This window comes from Canis lupus, chromosome 17 (genome assembly GCF_048164855.1).
Source record: "Canis lupus baileyi chromosome 17, mCanLup2.hap1, whole genome shotgun sequence".
NCBI classification, from domain to species: Eukaryota; Metazoa; Chordata; class Mammalia; order Carnivora; family Canidae; genus Canis; species Canis lupus.
Genome location: NC_132854.1, coordinates 52056044 through 52082033, shown reverse-complemented (window position 1 = coordinate 52082033; position 25990 = coordinate 52056044). Strand labels below are relative to the sequence as shown.

General features: G+C 40.5%; 3 protein-coding genes and 1 pseudogene across 14 annotated transcripts in view; 3 read left to right on the top strand and 1 right to left on the bottom strand.

The window, feature by feature from the left end:
• The window catches only part of MTRF1 (mitochondrial translation release factor 1), a 56174-nt gene extending 44189 nt beyond the window's left edge, over window positions 1–11985 (top strand). For 6 of the 12 annotated variants that reach the window (XM_072782902.1, XM_072782907.1, XM_072782903.1 and 3 more), the window contains exons 9-10: window positions 307–405; window positions 4871–5210. In XM_072782902.1, coding sequence (XP_072639003.1) covers window positions 307–405; window positions 4871–4984 — 213 coding nt within the window. In that variant the 3' untranslated portion in view covers window positions 4985–5210. Of the gene's footprint in view, window positions 1–306; window positions 406–4838; window positions 5211–5915; window positions 5991–11276 lie in introns of those variants that run through there. The other 6 variants (XM_072782905.1, XM_072782908.1, XM_072782901.1 and 3 more) reach the window with 4 other exon arrangements.
• LOC140608100 (small ribosomal subunit protein uS10-like) lies at window positions 11255–11780 on the bottom strand. The gene has a single exon (XM_072782921.1). It carries the CDS (start codon window positions 11656–11658, stop codon window positions 11299–11301), a length of 360 nt encoding a protein of 119 aa, XP_072639022.1. The 5' UTR covers window positions 11659–11780; the 3' UTR covers window positions 11255–11298.
• A 139-nt stretch (window positions 11986–12124) lies between the features above and the next one.
• Window positions 12125–15714, top strand: LOC140608099 (mortality factor 4-like protein 1 pseudogene; annotated as a pseudogene).
• A 1417-nt stretch (window positions 15715–17131) lies between these two features.
• Window positions 17132–22477, top strand: KBTBD7 (kelch repeat and BTB domain containing 7). The gene has a single exon (XM_072782892.1). It carries the CDS (start codon window positions 17312–17314, stop codon window positions 19349–19351), a length of 2040 nt encoding a protein of 679 aa, XP_072638993.1. The 5' UTR covers window positions 17132–17311; the 3' UTR covers window positions 19352–22477.
• The last annotated feature ends 3513 nt before the right edge of the window (window positions 22478–25990 follow it).

Genomic DNA, 25990 nt, shown 5'->3' with positions numbered 1-25990 from the left:
AGTTAAAGGTTTTAAGGGACACCTGGGTTGGCTCAGTTAGTTAAGTGTCTGCCTTTGGCTTCAGGTCATGATCCCAGGGTCCCGGAATCGAGCCCCACGTCAGGCTCCCTGCTCTGCAGGGTGTCTGCTTCTCCATCTCCCTCTGTCCCCCCTAGCCGATGTTTGCATGCACTCTCTCTAATAAATAAAATCCTTTAAAAAAACCTGAAACTGTTATAATAGAAAGGCCATTTACAAGCACATCTTCTATTGTAATAAAGGTAACTACAAAGTTAAAATATGAATTGCCTTTTTGTTATGGCACAGGTAGGAACAAGAGCCCAGTCAGAGAGAATTCGGACATATAATTTCACCCAGGATAGAGTCACTGACCACAGGATAGCATATGAAGTTCGTGGTATTAAGGTAATATAACTGAATATGCTTTATGTACCTTTGCTTTTCAGGAAAGTATACTCTAATTTTAGGGGGTTATGTCTAAAGTATTAGACATAACAGGTAATTTAAAATCATTAAACTGGCTTAAGACAGTACCCTCAAATTTGCAAACATTCATATTAGGTTGTGGGTAAGAAATGGGGTCTTAGAGGCAATTTGAAACTGTTCTCTTTGACTTCCAAATTCTTTGCTTTGCAATCACAGTGTATTAAGGTATATTCAATATACATGTATACAGTATATCAGTTTTCTATTGCTCTGTAACAAATTACCATAAACTTCCTGGCTTAAAATAATATTTATCTTACGATTTCTCCAGGTTAGAAGTCCGGGTACAGCAGAGCTGAGTTCTCTGCTCTCAGGTCCTAAAGACCACCCACAGCTGTTCTTTAAGTAGCCCCACCATACGCCCTTTCCCACTTTGAATCTCTTGCAGGAATGGCTTAGGCCTTTATAAGGGCTCACCTATTTAGGTCAGGCCCACCCCAATAATATTCCTTTTGAATGACTCAGCATCAACTGATTAATCACCTAATCACTGGAGTGAAATCCCATCATAACACAGCTTCTGCCTCCATGTAAGGGAGAGAATTCTGCAAGGTGTGTACACCAGGGGGCATCTTCGAGGTCTGCCTACCACGATGGATTGTTCTTTAGATTCAGGAGTTATAATTATGCTGTTGGGGAAAGACCCTGCCAACATGGTTTGAACATTAACTTAACTAAATCCCATTTGGCCAGACAACTGCCGTTAATACGTTCATAATGAAGCATAGGAAAATTCGCCTTTTGCTTCCCCTGAGGGGAAAAATGAACCGGTTCTCATAAAGAACTGTGTACAAAAGGCAAGATTTTGATTTTTTTTTTCCTTGATGCCATCTGATACGTAGGGCTTCTTTCACTTGACTTTGTCCCATTCTGTACTCAAAATTAAAGTCCTAATTTTACAAAGGAAATGTCTGTGTTTTTCAAATGTTTAAAAATTTCTGTGTATCTTATGCCACTTCTCCTGTCTTCTCAGCAATTTAAGACTGTCTCAAATAGGAACATAATAGCCTTGTCAAAAAAGAGAAAATATTTGCTAACTTCCCTTTCCTCAGGAAACACACATAATAACCAAACAGATTTGGCCATATTGTTCTGATTACACCATATTCTTTCTGCTGTTTTTCTGGTAGTGGCGACGCTGTTCCCTGAGACGGCTGCATTCTTACAGCCGGTAATATTTTTTAGAATAGCCCTTGGGTCTCCAGTTAGTATTCAGTCTTGAAACAGACGCAGGTTAAGTGGCTCTTACAGTTATAAAATGTCTGGCTTTTGGCTAACATGTTATAATAACTAAACTAGCATGCCAGACTCAGAAATAATAAGGGAAATTATATTTGTGTGCTCTCGTAATGATTAACCAGCCTACTGGGAAGGAAAAATACCATCCCATATTAGTGAAAGGAGAACGTTTGGAAATGTCATGGAAAAAATGTAGTACAACATTAAAATCTGTATGAAGGACAGGAAAGAGACGAGTAGGATTGAATAACTTAGGGACAGAATAGCTGTAGATAAGGCAGGAAAAGCAATAAGGGCCTTAACCCCGGGGGTGGGCAACAACCATAGAAGAGAATGGAAGGAGTGGAGAGGAAAAAAAGTGGCTGTCTGTTTGGGGGACTCAGCTCAGCTCAGCCCTGATCCTTTATCTTAGAGCCTGAATTTCTCCCTACTCCATTTATATAGTTCTTGATGAAGCTGCTCTGCTCTGACAGCATCATGATCCTGACCCAAGACAATAATTGGTTTGTTTGGGGGAGGAAATCCGAACAAGCCCCCGCCAATGAGTTCCTTCCTTGCGTTTTTAAGCTGGAGACAAAGAGGGCCATTCTGTCGGCTAAAACTGACATGTGTAAAATTTACAAGAGGTTAGAAGCCACATTTCCAAACCATGAGGTGAAAGCAATGTTCAGTAAGAGATGAAGCTGATATTGAAAGGAGCAAAAATAGAACCGGATGGAAAGAATCTTGACGAGAGTAATCCCGGCCTCCATCTATTCCTGTGGCCAGCTTCATTCCCAGGGTGGTGGCAGTAGCCTTTCCATTCCTACCCTTGGGTTCTATGAGATCACCTTGTATTCTTAGTATGAGTTATCTTGTAGGTGATTTTATTTTTATTTATACTCATCTAGATCATAGGCACAGACTACCTGTAATACATCGTTTTTATGCTGTTTCTCAAAGTCCTTGTGCAAATTCCTTAACATCAGCCTGTCTCCTGCCCTGCATTGGAAATTTCCCCTCACCCTCTCCTGGCTCTGTGCTTTGTTTCCATGCCTTTCTTCAGCCTCATTTCTTTTGACTGAAATGCTCTGCTTGTCTCAATTTGGAGAAATACTGTTCTCTTTTTATGACCTAACGCAAACTTTTTTCTTCCTAAATTATTTCCTGTTGCCACCTTCTTCTTAAAATTAACGTTACAACCCTCACTTGCTTCTTTTTTAATTTCTTGCCCTGATTGTGGTCCCTAGCTCTGTCCCTAGATGATGAGCTTCCGAAGGTTAGGAACCACAAGTCCTTCATCTTTGGTCTTTGTACTCTGGCTAATCCAATCAAACTCTAGTTAATCCAATCAAACTCTGGTTAATCCAATCAAACTCTAAATGTGATGAGATTATCAGTTAAGAGTGATAATCTTTTTAACATAATTTCCAAATGATGAAATCACCTTGGCAATACCATGATAATTTGAGCTCCGGGCATGCTGGTTTTATAAGCAATTTCCATCTTATGCTCCAAATGGTATAAATTTTAATTTTAAAACTTCATCATGGGGCTTTTGCTTTACTTTTAAAGTTAATTGATGTTTTAATATATGCTGGTGTTTTGTGGAATACAAAGATAGTAAGGCATCTTTTCTCCTACAATTTAACTTGAGAAGTGAATGTATACACTTAACCTAAAATTCAACTGTAAGACCATTCAAGAAGTACCAAATATAAAATTAGTTAATGCCAGGGAGTTGGGTGGTATAGTCGGTTGAGGGCTTGGCTCTTGGTTTCAGCTTGGGTCGTGATCCAAGCTCGGTACTTGTATCAAGCCCCAATTTGGGCTCCATGCTGAGTGCAAAGTCTGCTTGAGACTCTTTCTCCCTCTTGCTCTGCCCCTCCTCCCTGCTCTCTCTCTCTCTCTCTCTCTCTCTGAAATAAAATCTTTCAAAAAAAAATTTAGTTCACTCCTACATCAAAACTTCAAATGTTCTGTGTTCCAGATGCTGACATAGAAATATTTCCATTAAGCCAATGTCTAGATTTTGAACATTTCTAAAATACAAGACTACTAATTCACTGTTCCCAACAACTCTGTTACACAGAATTTCTATAACACGGGAAAGGTACATAAAGTTACTATTTTAGTGATGAACTGTAGGGAAGACTACAGAAAGGTCTAACAACCTTTTCACCCAGTAGACTTATTTGAGGTAAACATAAGCAGAGTATTTTTCTGAACTTTTTATTTAGAAATGTTCAAGTATATACATTTAAAGACTGGTTCAATATACACCCTATACCTAGATGCAACAGTTGTTAATATTTGCCTTCTCTTCCTTCTGCCTCCTATGTTGCTGGTGAGCCATTTGAAAGCAAGTTGCAGACCTCAAGACGCTTGTCCCCTAAATGTTTTGGCATAAATATTTTCTTCGTCACACAGGGCTTCTAGATTTTAAAACTGCCGTATTTCCAATTTGAGAAAAAAACAAAACTAATAAAAGCCACTTATGGATTAAATAAAATTTAAATTTGAGGGTTGGTATGAGAAATGTGAGCTGAAATGGTCTGGGGAGGGCCAGAGGATTTGGGGAGCAGAGGTTAGCAAGGAGCAGGTGTGCGTGTTAATGTGGCAGCAAGGTGCCTGGGGCGTTGATTGAGGCATTTCAGTCTTTTTTGCCCTTGGGAAATAATGTGTTATGAATGAAAAGGGTAGGATTTTCAGGACAAGACTAGGAAAGCCTTATCTTTTCTGGGAAACAGAAAGAGAAGGGATTCAGCAAACATCATCCCAAAGGTAGTTTGAGATCCTAGAACCCTGTTGTTAGGAAAGTCAAGCAAAGGAGAGAAGTGGTCAATTTCAAGTTGATTCAGATCTCCTTTGTTTTGTTGTCTCCAGAGTTGTTGGAAAGAGTCAACTCCCAAAAGATTGATTTTTAAACAAAATGCTAATGTAAACAATGAAAGAAAGAATAGAATTCCATTTACTCGTTTGGATACACTTTTTATAAGAAGCCAGTATAACTGCAAGTGTTCATTATATTATAGAACCACTTTAGTAACCAATTATTGCTATTAAATAATGACTGTAAAGAAACAAAGTAAATATACATTTAATTCTTTGCTTTGTTTCTCCTTTATTTCTAGTAATCAGGTTTTTATAATCCCTCTTCTCCCAGGAATTTCTTTGTGGGGAGAAGTGTCTGGATCAGCTAATTCAGAGACTGCTTCATTCAGCGGATGAAGAAGCCATTACTGAATTTTTGGATGAAAACCTAAAATTGGGAAAATAAATGCAGATTTATTATTTATTATTATACAAATGAAATGGACCTGTATCACGAAACAGCTGTTCATAAAGTACAGCTAAAATTGCACAGTACGTACAAATATATTTTTTAATGAATTAAGTCACAATTCTTGACCTAAGAGCTTGTAAAGTATAGCCCAACTCTTCAAGCAGAAAACAAGTGTGCATTGTTAAAAAGAGAAATAAAGTATTGAGAATTGATTATATGATACAGGTTTATAGACTTTGTAAACCCCTATTTCAAGAAAAAGTATTGTTAATCATGTTAAAATTAGGCTTTAAACTGCTACTTTTTTTTTTTTTTTTTATTCATAAGAGACAGAGAGGGAGGCAGAGGGTGAGGCAGGCTCCCCGAGGAGCAGGGAGCCTGATGCAGAGCTCAATTCCAGGACCCTGGGATCACGACCTGAGCCAAAGGGAGATGCTCAACTGACTGAGCCACTCAGGTGCCCCTAAACTGCTACTTATAAATAAAAAGTACATAAAAGTTGTGAGAAATAGGAGTCAGTAACATTGACATCTCCAGGTTACAGACTGTTGAGCTCTATGAGAATGAAACAAATTCTATAAACTACAAGCCAATATTTAAAATAAACTGTCTGCTTGGCTTTTAGTTCTTATTTTTCTTTGGCTTAATTTATGAGCATCAACAGATGTAGTATAAAGTGACTAATTCTCTATGCCTGGTTTTGTGCAGTGATGCACACAGAACCCAGTCCTTACCTCACAAAGCTTCTAGCTGAGTGACAGAGCCAAAAGGGAAACCACCAACTCTAATACAAAGTGACAGGATATATTTGGTAGTTGTTCTCAGGAAGTTTCTTGAGTAAAAAAGAGAGGGGTTATTATTGTAGATATTCCTCTTTTTTTTTGTTTTTTTTTGTTTGTTTGTTTGTTTGTTTGTTTTATTGTAGATATTCCTGAGAGAGAAATTATATACCAAGGAAAGACTGGCTAAAGTAGAGTTTTAAGACCAATGGAATTAGGAGGTAAACATAAAGTGAATTTTTTCCCCTCAGTTTTTTATTTTGAAAGTTTTCAAGCACATGGAAAAAGTTTTTTAAATAATTTTTAAGAAATAGTGCAATGAACTACTAGGTATTTCAGATACAGAAATACAGATTCAAAGGGGTACATGCACCCCAGTGTCTATAGCAACATTATCAACAATAGCCAAACTATGGAAAGAGTTCAAAGAATGGATAAAGAAGATGTAGTAATATATACAATGGAATATTACTCAGCAACCACAAAGAATGAAATCTTGCCATTCACAACAATGTGGATGAAGCTAGAGAGTATTATGCTAAGTGAAGTCAGTCAGAGAAAAACAGATACCGTATGAGCTTACCCATATGTGGAATTTAAGAAAGAAAATAGAAGAACATATGTGAAGGGGAAAAAGAAAAAAAGGAGAGAGGGAAACAAGCCATAAGAGATTCTTAATCATAGAGAACAAACTGAGGGTAGATGGAGGGATATGGGTAGGTGATGGGCTATATATGGGATGGGGATTAAAGAGGGCACTTGTGATGAGCACTGGGTGTTCTATTGAATCAATGAATTCCACTCCTGAAATTACTATGTTAACTAACTAGAATTTAAATAAAAATTTGAAAAGAAAAAAAGGAAATAGAGACAAACCAAAGCAAGCAACGAACAATATATACCCTAGAGTTCTATTACCATTTTGCTACAGTAGTTGTTTTTTGCTCTCTCTGCACACATACACATACATAGGATGGTTATTCGACCATTTAAAAGTTAGTTGCAGACCTTGTAACACCACACCAAAATATCTCAGCATAGCCTGAGAATAAGGACATTTGCCTACAAAATCGTAACTCCATTATTACACTGAATTGTACAATAATCATGATTATACAATACGATCTACTATCTATCGCATATTAAAATTTCTTTAGTCTTTTTAGTTGTTTTGTTAGTTTTGTGCAATCCAGGATCCAACCAAGATTCACACATTGTATTTGGTTGTATGTCTTTGGTGTTTGAATTAATCCCCCAACCTTTTTTTCCACACAACGAAGAGTGTGGAAGAGTCCCATAAGGGGATCCCTGGGTGGCTTAGCAGTTTGGTGCCTGCCTTTGTCCCAGGGCGTGATCGTGGAGTCTCGGGATCGAGTCCCACATCAGGCTCCCTGCATGGAGCCTGCTCCTCCCTCTGTCTGTGTCTCTGCCTCTCTCTCTCTCTCTCTGTGTGTCTCCCGTGAACAAATAAAATCTTAAAAAAAAAAAAAAAAAAGTCCCACAAGGTTATTTTATAGAATGACCTACATCCAGGTTTGTCTGGCTGCTTCCTCAAGGTATTGGTAACTTTTATGCACCCCCTCAATGTACTATAAAGTAATATTAAATCTAAAAATTGGGCAGCCCTGGTGGCTCAGTGGTTTAGCACCACCTTCGGCCCAGGGCGTGATTTTGGAGACCTGGGATCGAGTCCCACGTCGGGCTCCCTGCATGGAGCCTACTTCTCCCTCTGCCTGTGTCTCTGCCTCTCTCTTTCTCTCTCTCTGTCTCTCATGAATAAATAAATAAAATAAATAAAATCTTAAAAAAAAATAAAATTCAATTCAGTTAACACATTTGGCAAGATTACTTCCTAGGTAATGTGAAATTTGTAGTTTATCATGTCAGAAGTGCCACTATTAGTGATGCTAAGTTTGGAAATTCAAACAGCTCCATTATGTTAGATGTTCTTCGTAATAATCAGTATGTAATCTGTGGGGTAATACTTTGGCATTATATGAGCATTTGATTCCTCCTTAGTGCTGGCAGCTTCTCAGATGACCCCAGTAATCTAGTTCTTGGCATTTATGCGCCTATGTAATTTGGTCCCTTTGGACAGGAACTGAATTTGTTGACTATCTTCTAATACATAGAATGTGATAGAAGGGGTAGGATTGTCACTTCCAATATCAGGTTATAAAAAGACTTGCTGTCTGGCTCTGTCTCTCCGGCTCTGCCTCTCTTTCTGGCCCCTCACACTGTTGCTGGGTAGACTGTGGAGACCTCCAGGCCTCAAGGCCTCCACCCAGCATGGTCCCCGAGATGTCACCAGAGGCTCCTGGTCTCATCACAAGAAAGAATTCAAGGCCAGACCATTCACAACGGTTGAGCAGTGCAAGTAGGAAAGTTTATTAAAGTGAGTACACCTCAAAATGTGAGAGCAGGTGAGTTCAAAGGAGGCTAGTGGAGTATTTATTACTTGGGGAGGGGACCTTGTGGGGAGCAGGTTTTTGTGCCTTTTCTCCTTACTTGGTCAAGGTTTCTGGGCTTTGTCTTGGGCCTGTCTGGTTTGATCCAGCTTCTTGTAGCTTTGTTTTTGGAGTACTGCCCAGGTTTCTAATCCCAACCCCCCCCAACCCCCCAACCCCACCCCCGTAGCTGGCCTTAACTCCCACTTTGCTGGCCTGCAGGCATCCTGTTAAAACCTAACTAACTTCCTACCCTAACAACACTGGTGGAAGCAAGGTGATGTGAGCAGCTCTGTGGAATGCCCACATTGTGACAGAACTAAGGCCCTTGTTCCAGCAGCTCTCAAGGAACTGAAGTCTGCCAACTAGCACGTGTGTGAACTGCGAAGCAGATCATCAGCCCTAGTGGTGTTTTGAAATGACAGTGGTCCTAGTCAGCTGCTTAACTATCATTTCACAGAAGCCCTTGAGCCAGAGGCATACCACTAAGCTACTCTAGGATACCTAACTCTTAGAAATTGAGTAAATTGGGCAGCGGTTTGGCGCCTGCCTTTGGCCCGGGGCGCGATCCTGGAGACCCGGGATCGAATCCCACGTCGGGCTTCCGGTGCATGGAGCCTGCTTCTCCCTCTGCCTGTGTCTCTGCCTCTCTCTCTCTCTCTCTCACTGTGTGCCTATCATAAATAAATAAAAATTAAAAAAAAAAAGAAATTGAGTAAATTAATGTTTTATGTGGGTTTTTTTGTGTTTTGTTTTTTAAGATTTTACTTATGTATTTGACAGAGCACTGGCAGGCAGAGGGAAAGGAAGGAAGCAGGGGAGCCTGACTCAGGGCTGGATCCCCAGGACTCTGAGTTCATGACCTGAGCTGAAGGAAGCCATTCAACCGGCTGAGCCACCCAGGCGCCCCAGAAATTAATGTTTTTAGCTGCTAATTTGAGGGTAATTTGTTACACCAAAGTACGTCATGAATACACCCAGTGGCCTTTCATCTCATTGATTTAACATTAATTAGTGATTCTTGCTTTGCCTGAATCAGTTACAAAATGGTGATGTTCTTGTTCTTCCTACATTAATAGCTGGCATTCTTTAAAGAAACCTTTCCTTTGTTTTTCCTCTCACTTTCTCTGAGGTGAGAGATAATTTAATCCTATTTGGATCAATAGCATTATTATTTCCCCAGGGGTAAACATTGCCCTCTAAAATAATTGATGTCTCTGGAGAATCTGATTTAATTTGAAATAACATTCAATTAAATAGGGAGTTTCAGGATAAACGTTAGAAACTGATTTTTATTGTCAAGTATTTTATATAATAGAAGCCTTTATCCTGGGGCATCTGGCTGGCTCTGTCAGCAGATCATGCAACTCTTGATCTAGGGACCCTGAGTTTGAGCCCTACATTGGGTGTAGACATTACTTAAAAAAATAAATAAACTTAAAAAATTGACTTGGCTTCTGGTCTCATCACAAGAAAGAATTCAAGGACAGACCATTCACAATGGTTGAGCAGTGCAAGTAGGAAAGTTTATTAAAGTGAGTACACCTCAAGATGTGAGAGCAGGTGAGTTCAAAGGAAGCTGGTTAAGAAACATTTGTCTAAGGATATGTGAATTAAAACTGTCTGAATCAAGGCAAAATGAAGATCGTTTAATTTGCTATACAATGTCAAGTGTGAGATCACATGTCATTTTTAAAATTTTTTTCAGAAAAACATCACTAAATACATAAACTCCAAAACATGGTATCTGCAAAAATTCATCTATTTAAGGAACTGAAAAATTGTAAAAGGAAAAAGGGCATTGATTTGTTCTATTCATTCAATGGTCAGTATTAACATTCTGTACATTCCAAGGAAGGCAGACTCTTAAGAGGGAATGAGGACAAAAAGAAAAGTGCTTCTGCAAACAAAGGGAGGCTCCACCTTCCGGAAAAGAAGTCCAGACCTTCCTCCCACCACCAAGGTCTTTGCCCTTCCCTCATTCTCCAGCTCTGGCTTTTCCTTGAAGCACATGTGTTATTTGGAGGGAAAAAAAATCAAAAGTTGGAACTATGAACCTATAAAAATCTTGGGTGGTGTTTTTTCTCAAACCTCTGTATATGTACAGATAAACATATATATGGGAAGATCCCATGATGTAGACTTTAATTCAGAAGGCCTGGGGCCTGTTGTTCTGCATTTCCACAATCCAGTTCATTGCCACAAGCTTCCAGATGATGGTGGTGATTCTGACTCACAAACAACACTTGGAGCAGCAAAGATCTAGGATATCTGTTATTCAATGAGTACTCTCAGTTGTTACACATGAGTTTCTGTTGAATTTGTAATCCTGCTTCATTCAGATACACCAATTAGTCTCCCAAACTAGGAAGATACACTTGACATCTTTTAACTGTTAGTAGAAAAATGTTAAGAATCAACTTATAAGCCAATGATAAATCAGGGTTCTTGTAAAAAAAAAAAAAAAGCCTAAGTTTATTACTTCAGATGCACAGCACCTTTAGAGTACCAAAGAATAATAAACTTTATTTTTCCTTTTTTAAAGATTATGTTTATTCATGAGAGACAGAGAGAGGCAGAGACAGGCAGAGGGAGAAGCAGGCTCCCTATAGGAAACCTGATGTGGGACTCGATCCCAGGACCCTGGGGCACAACCTGAGCCAAAGGCAGATGCTCAACCACTTGAGCCACCCAGGTGACTCAACAAATTTTATTTAGAAATAAATTTAGATATTTTTAATTGACTTTGAAATTTAGTCAAAGAATCTAACATCAACAAACTGCTACAGTCAAAAAATCTAAAAGAAACTACTTTTTTTTTAAAGATTTTACTTGGCAGAGAGAGAGAGCACAAATGGGTAGTGGCAGGCAGAGGGAGAGGGAGAAGCAGGCTCAACTGCTCCGAGCAATGCTCAACTGACTGAGCCACCCAGGTGCCCAAGAAACTATCTTTAAAAGCATTTGATTTTTGTGTTAGGGGTCAATAGTGATTAGGAGGATGTGGAAGGGGGGGTTGCCTCGGGGATGCTGGTAATGTCTTTTTTTTTTTTTTAACAACAGATAATTTATTAAAAAGGTTGATTTAAGCATCTGCGATGGTGACTTCAACCTCGACTTCAGGCTCAATACTGATGGAGGTAATCTGCTTAACAATCTCAGAAGGATTGTGCAGATCAATGAGTCGCTTGTGGATCCTCATCTGAAAACGATCCCAAATCTTAGAACCTTCACCACAAGGAGTCTGTCTTGTAGTGATTTTCAGAGTCTTGGTAGGCATCCGCACTGGTCCTTTCACTTTGAGATTCTTTTCCTTTGCACCTCTGATCAAGTCAGCACACACCTTTTCCAAAGATTTGACGTTGCGGCTGGTTAGAGTAATTCTAATTCGGTGAATCGCCACCTCTGGTTCTACGGGTGTCTTCCCAGTGTCTTTAAATGCCATGGCTGCGGCGTGGCTTCCTGACCGACTTGTTCCTCAGCGAACAGCGGTGAGTCAGGAGCAGGGGTGGGGCACCCTGAGCTCCGCTCTAGCTGCGACCGCATCTTCCTCAAAGAGCTGGTAATGTCTTATTTCTTAACCTGAGTTGTGTTACACACAGGTGTATTCATTTTGTGACAATTCATTGCATTCACCCAGGCACCTGGGTGGCTCAGTCAGTTGGGCATCTCATCTGCCTTTGGCTCACCTTATGATCCTGGGGTCCTGGGATCGAGTCCTGTATCAGCCTGCTCAGCTCAAATGAATAAACAAAATCCTAAAAAAAAAAATTTCATTGCATTTATAATTTTTATTTGTTCACTTTTTATTTGTTCAATTTGAAACAAGTTAGCTGTTACTATATAATGTGGAACACAAGTCATGTCCTAGGCTGCTCACTCACTAGGCCCTCTCCGACTGAACAAGAGTAGACCCATCAAAAGCTCTTATAGTAGCCAGTGACTGATGGCAGTGAGTTGTTTTGGATATAGAAATAAAAGAGTGAACAGTTTGAAGACTATTTAAAAATGAGAGTGAAAAATAATACAGTTGGGGCCCAGAATGACAAGCTAGCAGCCCCTGAGTGCACACAGGACCTGAATTAGAGGTCGTGGAGAGAAAGGGGCCATATTTTCATGTGGTGGAAGGAGGTGGCAGTGGAGACTTCCGTATAAATGGCACTGAAGCCTAAATTCTGGGGAGGTGAGTGAATGCTGTGCTTTTATGGGCTTCTTTATGAAACAAAGTGTGTAGAGGTTGCCATAAAGAACAAACAAGTGAAATACTATATACATTACAGTGGTTGGGATGAAGGGCTTCCAGAAAGCAGAGTACTCAGATGCACAATCTACAGAAAAAGAATTTCGAGAAGTCAGACACACACATACACAAAGATGTCAATCGGGAGCAACGTTCAGAGGGGAAGAGGGGGGTTGCCCCAGGAAAGAGGACGTGTGATCTGTAAAGGGAATGTTGAAATCACCCAGAAATGAAAATGGTGGCAGTACCAGGGAGATGCCTCAGCCTCAGAAGAAAAAGGCCAGAGTAGATCTGCTGTTGGAAACATTCATGAACACAGTTGAAGTTAGAGATTTCTGCAGAACTAAAACTATGGATTGCTAATGACTGAGGCATAATTACCAGGCAAAAACAGTTCTATCTTCTTGTCAAGAAGAATATGGATCCCATTGTAAAGGATTATGCAAATTGTAAGAAATCTTAAGGAAACACAAAAAATAAGGACTATGCTATTAAGGAAGTTGTGGCAGGAATTTAGAAAATACTGGAATATAATGTTGACTGCTCAGCTACACTACAAATTTAAAAGACCCCAGTATGCGAAATCCTCAAAGATTGCCCGGAGTCAACTTTGTCCGGCATATATGGAGTGCCACATCTACTGAGAAATGGAGCAGTGTTGACCTATACACCTCTAGATGAAGAGATTCTTACTCAGTGACTGAATGATCTTCCTGGCAGAGAATTCTGCAACTTTATTTAGTACCAGTAGCTATGAAGTGGCTCCTCCTAAGAGAAGATATCGTTTATAGTAAATTAAATGCACAGATCTTAAAGGACAGTTGAGTTGGCAATTCCATACACCCGTGTAACCACCAACCCAAGCAAGAGGAGAACATTTGCATCACCCCCTGAAACTTCCCTTGTGTTGCTTTCCAGTTGATCCAGCAATCTGCCAAAACCCCTTCTCCCAACAGTGGCAGCCTCTAATATGATTTTTTTTCTTCTAAAATGATTTATATTCACCATAACTTATTTTCACTATTCTGGAACTTCACCCAAATGGTCATAAGCTGTGTACTCATATATCTCTGGCTTCTTTAGCTCAACATAAAAAGTTTTGAAACCTCATATTATGGCATATATCAAAGGTGGTTTCTTTTTTTATTTCTGAGTAGTATTCCACTGTGTGAATAATACCACAATTAATCTTTTTCATTCCCCTATTGATGCACATGTGGATTGTTTCCAATTCTGGCTATGACAGATAAAGTTACTATGAACATCTTGCACAAGTCTTTTGTGGACATATATTTTAATTTCCCTTGGGCAAATAAATGCTTAGGAGAAATTACTGAAAGTTTAACATCCAAAGAAACTACCAGTTTTCTAAAATGGGTATACCAAATTATTATTCCTATATTAGTATATGAAGGTTCCAAAGGCTCCCTATCATCACTAACATTTAGTGTTTTTGACCTTTTTAAAATTTAGCCATTGTTGTGGGTATGCAGTGTATTCTCATCAACTTAGTTTGCATTCATCTAAGGATGAATGACATTGAACAGCTTTCTCATGTTTTTATTGAATATTTGGTTTAAGTATTACAAATATTTTTTAGGTTTTATTTATTTAATCTCTACAGCCAAAGTGAGACTCAAACTCACAACTCCAAGATTAATAAGAGTCGCATGCTCTTCCTACTGAAGCAGCCGGGTGCCCTTATAAATTAAAAAAAATAATTGTGTGTGTGTGTATGTGTATTGCAGACTGTGGCTTGTCTTTTTTTCACTGCCTTTTGAAAGGCAAAAGCTTGTAGTTTTAAGTTCATTTTATAGTTTTTTGTTTTATGATTAGTGTTTTTTGTATCCTAAGATCCAGAAGAAAGAAGCAGAGATAGTCTAGGTTTTCTTTTAGAAACGTTATAGTTTTCATTTCTTTGTTTAATATTGAGATCCATTTAGAATTAATTTTGTGTGTGTGGTATAAGCTAAGAGTCAAAATTATTTTTTTTCTTTTTTCTTTTTTTACATTGTGAACTGGTTGTTCGACACCATTTGTCGAACAGAGCTTCCTCTCCACAATGAATTGCAGTGATAACAATGCTGGGTTTCTAAAATTTTAAGTTCAGTTCCTCAGCTGAACTAGCCACATTTGAAGTACTTAAGAGCTACCTGTGGCTTCTGGCTACCTCCTCCTCAATCAGCACAAACATAAAATGTTCACAGGATCACAAATTTCTGCGGCAGCACTGCTCAAGACCTTAGGGCACTGCGTACTAAATACTTTTGGATTGTGTAAAAGGTAATCTAAACCAACTAACAAAGGGCAGATATAAGGAAGTTAAAAAATCACTGAAGTGATATGCAGTTCCTAAGGTAGTCAAATTCAAAAAGACAGAAAGTAGAATGGTGGTTACTAGGGAGTTGGGGGAAGGGGGGAAAGGAGAGTTACTGTGAATGGGTACAAAGCTTCAGTTCTGCAAGATGAAAAGAGCTCTGGAGATAGGTGGTGGTGATGGTTGCAAAACAAGGTGAATGTACTTAATGCCAGAGAATCTAAACAACTGTCTTAAAGAATTGTTTAAAATAGTAACTGTATATGTTGCCAGCATTAAAAACAAAAAAATTATTGTTTTTTTTCTCCCAGCTGTTTTAGTGCAATACTGATTGAAAGCAATCAGTAATGGTCCAATTCTCTCAAGTATATCTGAAGGATACCCAACAAAGGTACAGAGGAGATATTAGAGCTCAGTGCCCTGCTTAATAATGTTTCTCTACCCTGGAGTATTTCCAGTAGAAGGTCTTCAGTGAATAGGAAAGGAGAGCAGAACAATTTGAGTTACTCCCCTGCCCTGAGTTCTCTACCCACCAACCTACTACTAAAGATTTCACGAAATTATGCTAACGCATGACAAGCCAGTGGCAAGAGCAACATGATTTTTGAAGTAAAAGTTCCCTTAACACAAAACTCAATCTCTAAGCACTTGATATTGATGATTTAACGAAGAATGTGGATCAGTACATATAGAGAACACTTTTGTAAAGCATAGATTGAACTATATTAATTCAAAATACTGGGCAAATAAAATCTTTAATAAAAAGGGGGGGGGGTCCAGATCCCTGGGTGGCTAGGTTGTTTAGCGCCTGCCTTTGGCCCAGGGCGCCTACTGGAGTCCCAGGATCGAGTCCCGCGTCGGGCTCCCTGCATGGAGCCTGCTTCTCCCTCTGCCTGTGTCTCTATGTCTATCATGAATAAATAAATAAAATCTTAAAAAAAAAATACTGGATAACCCAGGGGGCTCAGCAGTTTAGCGCTGCCTTTGGCCCAGGGCCTGATCCTGGAGACCCAGGATTGAGTCCTACATTGGGCTTCCTGCATGGAGCCTGCTTCTCTCTGTGTGTGTGTGTCTCATGAATAAATAAAATCTTAAAAAAAAAAACAAAAACAAAAAAAAAAAAACTGGGGCATGCATGAATACAGAGCTCTGAGGTCTGTTTGTTTAAATCTTTTAATCTACAACTCCCGTTTTTATCTCCTTGATAAAGATAACTACATAATCTTAGGCTGATTTGTGGAGAGGAAGGGAAACGAGCAGTATTAGACCAAAACATTCCTGCTAAAAGGTTACGAAAGGGCTTCTGGGTGGCTCAGCCGGTTAGGCGCCTGCCCGGGGTCCTGGGATCCGGCCCTATCAGCAGGGAGCCTGTAATCTCCCTCCCCCTCTGCCTGTCACTCCCCTGCTTGTGCATTCTCTCTCTAATAAGTAAATAAAAATCTTAATTTAAAAAAAAAGAAAAAAAAGCTTATGAAAGTAATCCTGCTCCCCCTGCGTAAATATTGATTTGGTGAGAGGTCAGCCCAGCTATGCATGTGCCTGAGCTGCCTGTTAGAGGCCTGAGCTGTATGTCAGAGGCCTGAGCCGCACGTCGGAGGCCTGAGCCGCACGTCGGAGGCCACCTCTCAACGCTGTTCGCCAGGACCTCATCCTTGTCCACGACACCCTAACGAACCTGTGGATCTCATTTAGTTCTGAAAAGATGGTGGTAGCCTTCAGAAGAACCCTTCAAAAGAAGCAACAGTAAAATTAAGATTCCTCACACAAATCGCTCACGGCTTCGCACGCGGGCACATTTTTAAAAACGCATTGGGAGACGCCACCAGTGGCTGAATCTGTATATTCCAGGCACTTGCAAGCATGTGATTAATCAGCAGGTATTCGCTGAAGCATCCTGGGACCTGCGCAAATCCACCTCGCTCCCACTCTCACATAATCCTATGAAAACTCGTATCCCCCGCTTTACAAAGAGGGGAAAGTTCTCAGAGAGAAGACCAATACCAAAACGGAGATTTTTTTTTTTTTTAAATAAAAAAGAACATCAAAGCCAAAGCTCTAAAACCAACAAACCCAGATTAACGCTTTTTCGAATTCTGTCAGCTAAAAGTCCGCCCGCCCGGAGAAACCTCGCGATATTCCTCGAACTACCACTCCCAGCGTGCACAGCGGCTCCGGCCCGCCCGCCGATCCCCTGGAGTCTGGAGGGGCCCCGGCATGCCTCGGGGCGCGAAAGGCAGCCTGGGAGCCGTAGTTCCGCTGGACGCCTACCGGTATTGCCAGCGCGGCAGTGGCGGCTCTCTCGGTTCCGTCCAGCCGGGTTCTGTAAGGCGAGCTGAGGCGGAGAAAAGGGCGCGGAACTGGAAGCGGGTGAGTCAGGCGCTGGCTACGCGATAAAGGGAGGCGGCACCGCGGCGCGGGGCTGAGTTGGGTAAGTGCGGCCCCTGCAGTCTCTTCAGGGAGAAGGCGAGGAGAGGGCGAGGAGGAGCCCGCGCCCGGTCCGTGCACCCGTTCTCGCCCTCGTACCCCGCCGCCATCTCCACCATGCAGTCCCGGGAAGAGGCTCCGCGCCCCCGCCGCCTGGCCAGTCCCCGCGGCGGCAGGCGGCCCAAGAGGATCTCCAAGCCCTCGGTCTCGGCTTTCTTCACGGGCCCGGAGGAGCTGAAGGACGCGGCTCACTCCGCAGCCCTCCTGGCGCAGCTCAAGTCCTTCTACGACGCGCGGCTGCTGTGCGACGTGACCATCGAGGTGGTGACGCCCGGCAGCGGGCCCGGCACCGGCCGCCTCTTCCCCTGCAACCGGAACGTGCTGGCGGCCGCGTGTCCCTACTTCAAGAGCATGTTCACGGGCGGCATGTACGAGAGCCACCAGGCGAACGTGACCATGCACGACGTGGACGCCGAGTCCTTCGAGGTGCTGGTCGACTACTGCTACACGGGCCGCGTGTCGCTGAGCGAGGCCAACGTGGAGCGCCTCTACGCGGCCTCCGACATGCTGCAGCTCGAGTACGTGCGGGAGGCCTGCGCCTCCTTCCTGGCCCGCCGCCTCGACCTGGCCAACTGCACCGCCATCCTCAAGTTCGCCGACGCCTTCGACCATCATAAGCTGCGATCCCAGGCCCAGTCCTTCATAGCCCACAATTTCAGGCAGCTCAGCCGGATGGGCTCAGTAAGGGAGGAGAGCCTGGCGGATCTGAGCTTGGCCCAGCTGCTGTCCATCCTGCGCCTGGATAGTCTAGACATCGAGAGCGAGCGGACCGTGTGTCACGTGGCCGTGCAGTGGCTGGAGGCGGCTCCCAAGGAGCGCGGACCCAGCGCTGCGGAAGTCTTCAAGTGTGTCCGCTGGACACACTTCAGAGAAGAGGATCAGGATTACCTGGAGGGGCTGCTGACCAAGCCCATTGTGAAAAAGTACTGTCTGGACCTTATCGAGGGGGCCCTGCAGATGCGCTATGGTGACAAGCTGTGCAAGGCTCTGGTGCCCAAACCAGATAGCAGCAGCAGCTGTGTTGTGCCCACAGCAGAAAACCCACCCCAGAGGCTGGGTATGTGTGCCAAGGAGATGGTGATCTTCTTTGGACATCCCCGAGATCCCTTTCTGTGCTACGACCCATACTCAGGGGACATTTACACCATGCCATCCCCTTTAACCAGCTTGGCTCACACCAAGACTGTCACTTCCTCAGCTGTCTGCGTCTCTCCAGACCATGACATCTACCTGGCCGCGCAGCCCAGGAAGGACCTCTGGGTGTACAAGCCAGCCCAGAATAGTTGGCAGCAGCTGGCCGACCGCCTGCTGTGCCGGGAGGGCATGGATGTGGCCTACCTCAATGGCTACATCTACATTTTGGGTGGGCGAGACCCCATTACCGGTGTTAAACTGAAGGAAGTGGAGTGCTACAGTGTCCAGAGAAACCAGTGGGCACTGGTGGCTCCTGTACCCCATTCCTTCTATTCGTTTGAACTAATAGTGGTTCAGAACTATCTTTATGCTGTGAACAGTAAGCGCATGCTCTACTATGACCCGGGCCACAATACATGGCTGAACTGTGCTTCTCTTAAACGTAGTGACTTTCAGGAAGCCTGTGTCTTCAATGATGAGATCTACTGTATCTGCGACATCCCGGTCATGAAGGTCTACAACCCAGCCAGGGGAGAATGGAGGCGGATTAGTAATATCCCCTTGGACTCAGAGACCCACAACTACCAGATTGTCAATCATGGCCAAAAGTTGCTCCTCATTACTTCTACCACCCCTCAGTGGAAAAAAAACCGGGTGACTGTTTATGAATACGATACTAGGGAAGACCAGTGGATTAATATAGGTACCATGTTAGGTCTTTTGCAGTTTGACTCTGGCTTTATTTGCCTCTGTGCTCGTGTTTATCCTTCCTGCCTTGAACCTGGACAGAGTTTTATCACTGAGGAAGATGATGCACGGAGTGAGTCTAGTACTGAATGGGACTTAGATGGATTCAGTGAGCTGGACTCGGAGTCAGGAAGTTCAAGTTCTTTTTCCGATGATGAAGTCTGGGTGCAGGTGGCACCTCAGGGAAATGCACAGGATCATCAGGGTTCTTTGTAAATATTTTGAAGCACTAAGATGTTTCTACTTCTATGGAATGTATCTTTAAAAGATATCCCTTCCTTTTCATGAAAAAAAAAATGTTGATTAGGACTGCAGATTTGGTTTAGAAAGGGTAACATTTGAATTACTAATGTAATGTTACAAAGTTAAACAGTCCATGAAATCAACCTATATGATAATTTATTATGCTAAAAGTCAAGATTAAAATATGCAAAAACAAACTATGTAACTGATTAGAATGCTTGGTGGTTTCTTGGTTGTTCGAGTATTTGTTGCACCAGTGGATTGTTTTGGTTAGTTTACACTGTTTATATTTTGATTATCTACGTTTGTCTTCTGTTAACGTTTTAATTCAACTTAGTGCCACAAGGAATTTAACTTTTTAATTTTTATAGTAGAAAATTGAACTAGAAATTGTTGGTAGGGTTTTGAAGGTTGTATTTTCTTTTAGAATAATGAAAGTAGTAGATTTCCCAAATTTTGAACTAGCCAGTTTCTAGTATTATAAGTTACTATCGTTTCTATCGTTTGTTAAATTTGGTGTGGTTTTCTCCCCTTCTGCAAAGAAAAAAAATTGGTTATATATATATATATATATATATAAATATATACATCCATCCAAATAGGGATTTCATTTTGATAATGTGCAGAATGGTCTTAAGAGCTCACAGAAAGTAAAAAAAAAAAAAAAAAAAAAAAAATCAAGACTCCACTGCTTTAAAAGAAATTTCACTTTCAATTTTGGAATATAACATGTATTTCCTGAGTGCGGCCATTTTTCTGTCTTAAAAAACATTCATTCTAGTAGTGTCATCAATTATTTAAACACCCTTCTAAACCAAAAGAAAAAAGGTAACTTGCTTTGTAAGATCATATTTTTCATCTATACCTGATACACGCTTCATTGAATCAAAAGGAACGATCCTTTTTTTCACTGGACATGTGATTGAGTAATGTAAATGTTTATCCATTGGTCATGACTAGTCTTAAACAGTGTATATGCTTTCGTAAAATATTTTTGGCTGTATAGTTTCGGTTTTCATCTTAGAGGATTCTTCAGCAGGAAGTGATATATTCTTTACTGCTTTTGTGAGGTAATACTGGTTTTGAAAATATGTTTAAGCTGAAAAGAGTATTTTATTGAGGTCAGTCACTGTCCATCAACTATAAAATTAAATGCCAGCAGAGACCTTTAAAACTTCAGGCTGTGTATGGAACTGTTTTGTGTAGCATTGAAATGTTCTGTTGAGTTTTGTAAGTCACTGTATATGATTATCATCCCGAAGGTATTTTTGTATTAAAAGTTGACATCTAAAGAACATAACTGGATGATGCCATTTGGGGCCAATAGGGAAAGTTTATTTCCTGTAAAATATTTCCCTAGCAATGGTATACATGGTTATTTTATTAGGGTATTTGTATCTGTTCTGTATTTCTCTGTGAACCATGCTCCGGGCTTTGTGGGGTTTTGTTTTTGTTTTTGTTTGTCTTTTTGTTTGTTTTTGTGTCACTATAAAGTAAGGGAAAGTCCAGAACTAGAGACTGAGTCACACAAAACTGATACCGTTAAATACTGAGAAACAGAGATACTTACCTTTTTAAGGGTCTGTTAATACATATGATTGTCACAAAACACATCCATGATAAATGGTGTACATATATATATATATAGATACTTACAGGTTATAAATTTTTCTAAACTGACTTAGAATCCTCATTTTGCATCTTTGTTCAAAACGTTAATTCCTCTTACATATGTCTATTCTCTAGTGACCGAACACTAACACTAACATTTCTTATACCATGTCAGAGTACTGAGGACTGTGCCCCAGGATCGGGAACTGAATCTTGAATTTAAAAAAGAGAGAGAGAAAATAAATAAATAAATAAATAAATAAATAAATAAATAAATAAATAAATAAATTAAAAAAAAATAAACAAACAATAAAAAAAACAAGTACACAGATGCTGTCATAGCCATTTGATTGGACATCTGAAGACTCCATAAGACATTCCCGTTTAACATTATTTCTAGTGAAATAAGATTCTTACTCTAGCCATGTGTTCTTAAGAATGTGTTCCCTCAAAACAGCAAACATGCTTTAGTAGCCATAAGACTAACTTTTGTTCCATTCGGTATCAGGGATGTTATAAGCACTGGTCTCAACTTAGAAAGCTGTTTCTTGATAGTGTTATATTTTTGGCCACCTTTTCTTCACCAATAACTTCTTGTTGATAAGTTTTTTGTATTGTAAGGTTGAAATAGGATAGTGCTGACCTCAACCAGATTATCCATCTGCAGAATTAAGGTATGCAACTGATTGACAAAAGACAGATTCTGCAGTTTGTCATTTTCATCCTTTAAGTATAAGCTAATTAACAGTAATGTGGTTTACAGAGAAGTTTCTTGAGGAAGAATTTGGTTTCATGACATATTTGTGAATTAGGGAATAGATGTTAACCATTATTTTATAGAGAAGTGATTTGTATATGGTTAGTTACAAATAAAAATAGCACTAGAACCCAGGCCTTCTGACCTCTTAATTTAGCATTTCTGCTAAATGCATAAAACCCTTGCTTGTGCAGTGAGTGACAAAACTGGCAGTGTTGAAATCCCTTCTTGACAGGAAAGCAGCTTTGTCTCAGTTTTACAATTAGTTGACACACCTTTTAGCAAATGCTCAATATAATATTGTTTGTAGGACTTTTTTTTTTAAGATTTTATTTATTTATTCATAGAGACACACAGAGAGAGACAGAGAGGCAGAGGGAGAAGCAGGCTCCATGCAGGGAGCCCAATGTGGGACTCGATCCTGGGACTCCAAGATCACGCCCTGGGCCAAAGGCAGGCGCTAAACCGCTGAGCCAACCAGGAATCACCTGTAGGATTATTTGCAAGATCTAGAAAGATCTTAACTGGGTGTTTTGTTGTTGTTTTGGGGGTTTTGTTTTTTGTATCTTTATGCCTGTAATCTGAAAAGCTCAGAGAACCCAAATTATTTTAAATACTTATGCAATTCAAATGATAAGTGTCATTGGCATTTTCAGAAGGATAAAAGACTAATTTAGCAAGCAACTTGCTTAATTTGGGTTTAGGATTAAATTTAAATTATGCTTCCCTTCTGTAGTTGCAATGTTTTTTTTCTGTTTTGTACCTGGCTGTATTTGAGAATCTGATGAAAGCTTTTGACTCATTCCCCAGAAAAATGTATATGTTCATGTTTTCATAATTTCAAGGGTGTTGTGACACTTCTGAAGTTCTTCCACACACCCAGGATAAGAGCACTTGTGACAGTCCCAAGAACACTTCTACAAAAAGGAATTCACATTTTTTCGCAAGGCATATTGCTCAAATGTTTGTAAGGGGAAGAGCATTATTATGTCATTCCTATAATAGAGCTAAAGACATAATATATATTTACCATCTGAAAGGGATGTGAATATTAATGGGTACCTCAGAGACAAAGTTGACATTTCTGCAGTTCAAGTTTCTCCGTGATGATTAACACAAGAAGTAACTAAATGTGATTTGAAGAAATTAATTAAAAAATTTAATCAAATGGGCTAATCTGTTTGAAAGCTTTGAAACTTGAGAAGTTATGTGTATATGTTATGCCTATGATGACTGTCTAAGAAGACTATAATGAGAATTCAAAGCAAAATATAGGTTCCAGATGTTTCAAACTGCCAATATTGCAGCTGTTTATTAGACATACATACACCTAAGTAGCAAGAGTTTTTTATCTTATAATGACCAGGTTAACAGGTGGCTGGAAAAGGGCATTTAACCAATAAGGAACCTATTTAAAATATAATCAATTTGCTACTCACTGCTCATTAAACTAGGAACCAGTGCTTTGCCTGCCATCATTTTTGTCAATTTGTGCTGAGATAAGGAAAATATATGAAATATGACAAATGAGTCATAAACTAAAATTATTTAATTGAATTTGTCTTGATGTTCGTAAGTTGGAAATATAAGAAGTTTGCAGCTCTATATCAGTCCACTAAACTTTAAAAGAAAGTTGGTCTTTGAAATCCCAAAGTGTGGTAACCAGAATGTAGATGTCTCTAGTCTGCTTACATTTGAATCGTTGGAATCATTTTATGATACCATTTGCATGCTTCTTAGGTGTTTTACTTTGCCTCTTTCCTCTCATCAGATCTTGTCCACATCTTAACTTCAACACCTTTTATCATTACAACTAACTTTAAGAGAATATTCTTAAATAATCCCTGGGTGGCTCAGCGGTTTAGCGCCTGCCTTTGGCCCAGGGCACGATCCTGGAGTCCCAGGATCGAGTCCCACATCGGGCTCCCTGCATGGAGCCTGCTTCTCCCTCTGCCTGTGTTTCTACCTCTCTCTCTCTCTCTTTCTCTCTCTCTAAGTAAATAAATCTTTAAAAAAATAAGAGAATATTCATTATAGCAAATATGACAAAGCGGGAAAGTATCAGGCAAAATTATTCCTAGAAAATGAGACTAGCGATCCTAAGAGACTTGATAAGCCATTTTTAGAATCTTCAAGATGGTTAAATATGTACAAACCAGTTGTCGTTTTTTGGTTTGGTTTTTTTTTTTTTTTTTTTTTTTTTTTTTTTTTTTTTTTTTTTGTAATGAGAAGATAGTGTTCACAGAAGCTGCCAAGTCTTTTTTTTTTTTTTTTTTTTTTTTTGAAGCTGCCAAGTCTTACAGTACCAGATAGGCAATAGGTTTCACGCCCTTTCCTTATCTCGGCCATTCTGTCACCGATGTCTATTCCATCAGCTGCCAATTCCTTGTTTCTTTAACCTATGGACTAACCATGGTCTAAGATACAGGGAGTGTAAAGAACAGACATTGTTGCATACCATTTCCTCTGTTTTAACATATTTTCTCAGTAACCGTTCCTACTCCGGACAGTCACCTCTTCAATGGAATCAACCATTTACAGTCACCTCCAAAGCAATTTTAGCTGCTTGATACCACCATATCTTAGGAATATAGAAGGGAGGCAGGGGAGAGACCCTAATTCTAGGGTAACCAGCAAATAGCAATGACTCACTTCAAGACACAGTCTGGTCAGAGTCTCCATGTCCTTATGGCTTTCTTTGTATAGAGAATATATCATAAGGTGATGTTTTCCTCTCAGTTTGTACATTAATTATGATCTGTGTGTGGTTGTATGTATGTGGAGACCCTACAGTTTCATTAAGATAGAAGATTCTCATATAAGTCCAATCTGTTATGTTGTCCCTCATCTAGAAAGTCACCTGAGAGCAGGCTGTTTTCCCATTCTTCTATCCCTAGAGTTTTGTCCTGGTCCAATGGCCCAGACTGTTTCACGCTCGTGTCCATATGCCAGCTATAAGGAAGAGGGGAAGGGAAGGACACACCCCTTCCCTGTTAGGGAAATTGTGTACATCACTTCCAGTCACATGACACTGGCCAGGTCTTCACCACGTAGCCACACCTAACTGCAAGAGTGCCTGGGAGAGGTAGTCTTTACTCTGGGTCTACATGTATTGAGTTACACTTTACATATTCCTTCCTATAGAATGCTGAGGAAAAATACTATATAAATAGCAATCTCTACTATACCATTGGGTCAGGCTAGATTTTATGACATGGCAGCCAAAATGGTTACCAGGATGTTCAAGACCTGCATCCTACCAGACAGGAAACCCCAGTGAAAAAAGGCAATATATTCTGATGTCTCTGGCAGATAATTCCTGGAGGACCTGGGACTCTAGATAGCCTCTTGTAATAGACAATAACTTGTAAACAGATGAAGTTGGGGGATGGGAATGTTAAGGAAGACCAATAAGGAAATAACCTCAATAAAGGGTTACAGTTCCTTCAAAGACAATAAGAGTTCCAATGATGGGAATGTACAGGTTACAGCATGTATTTTGTTTTGACTTGATCCTAGACTATGAGGGGAAGTTTGGAATGGGAACAAGCTGGCCATGTTGGTTAGCATCAGACCTTGGAAACTTTGTATGCTGTGCCAAGGAGTTGACTGTTTTTGTGTACAGGGTGAATTCACTGAGATTTTTTAGGCAGGGACTCAACACAATTGAATTTGTCCTCTTGAGACTCCTCTTCGGAATTGACAGCACAAGACTGTAGGGATGAGAACGGTTATAAAGGAATGCTGTTGTAGTCCAAGGAGATGATACAGTCCTCAGTAGGGGCAGTCGTTGTGGGCTTGATGAGGAAGGAGCAGGCATGAGAGTTGAAGAGATTGAGCTGGATACCATAATTGTATGGGGATGAGGAAGGTGTAGGGTATGTGAGAAAGGAAGGACTATAGGCTATTTCCCAAGAATCTTGCTTGGGTATTGTGTTAGTGTGTAAGCCAAACTTCTGTGCCAAAGGGGCCCTAAGATAAAAGATGGAAGCTTGTTTCTGTCCCTGCATTGAGTCCAGAAGTGAGCAATCACATGCTCACAGTAAGATTCTTCATGAGCTCAGGCTCCTGTATCATTCTCCCCCCAGCAACTAGTGAGTCATCCTCATCCTCATAGGCAAAGCATACTCACCAGAATTACATCTGTGTTGCAGCCTGCAGGCAAGGGCAAAAGGAGGAAATACAAAAAATTCATTTTTTAATGGACTTTTACACAATTTTGCCATTTTTCCACTGGGGAGAAT

Bases quoted from the DNA above. Each gene is read 5' to 3' on its own strand.
- KBTBD7 (XM_072782892.1), top strand. From the start codon at position 17,312: ATGCAGTCCCGGGAAGAGGCTCCGCGCCCCCGCCGCCTGGCCAGTCCC.
- LOC140608100 (XM_072782921.1), bottom strand. From the start codon at position 11,658: ATGGCATTTAAAGACACTGGGAAGACACCCGTAGAACCAGAGGTGGCG.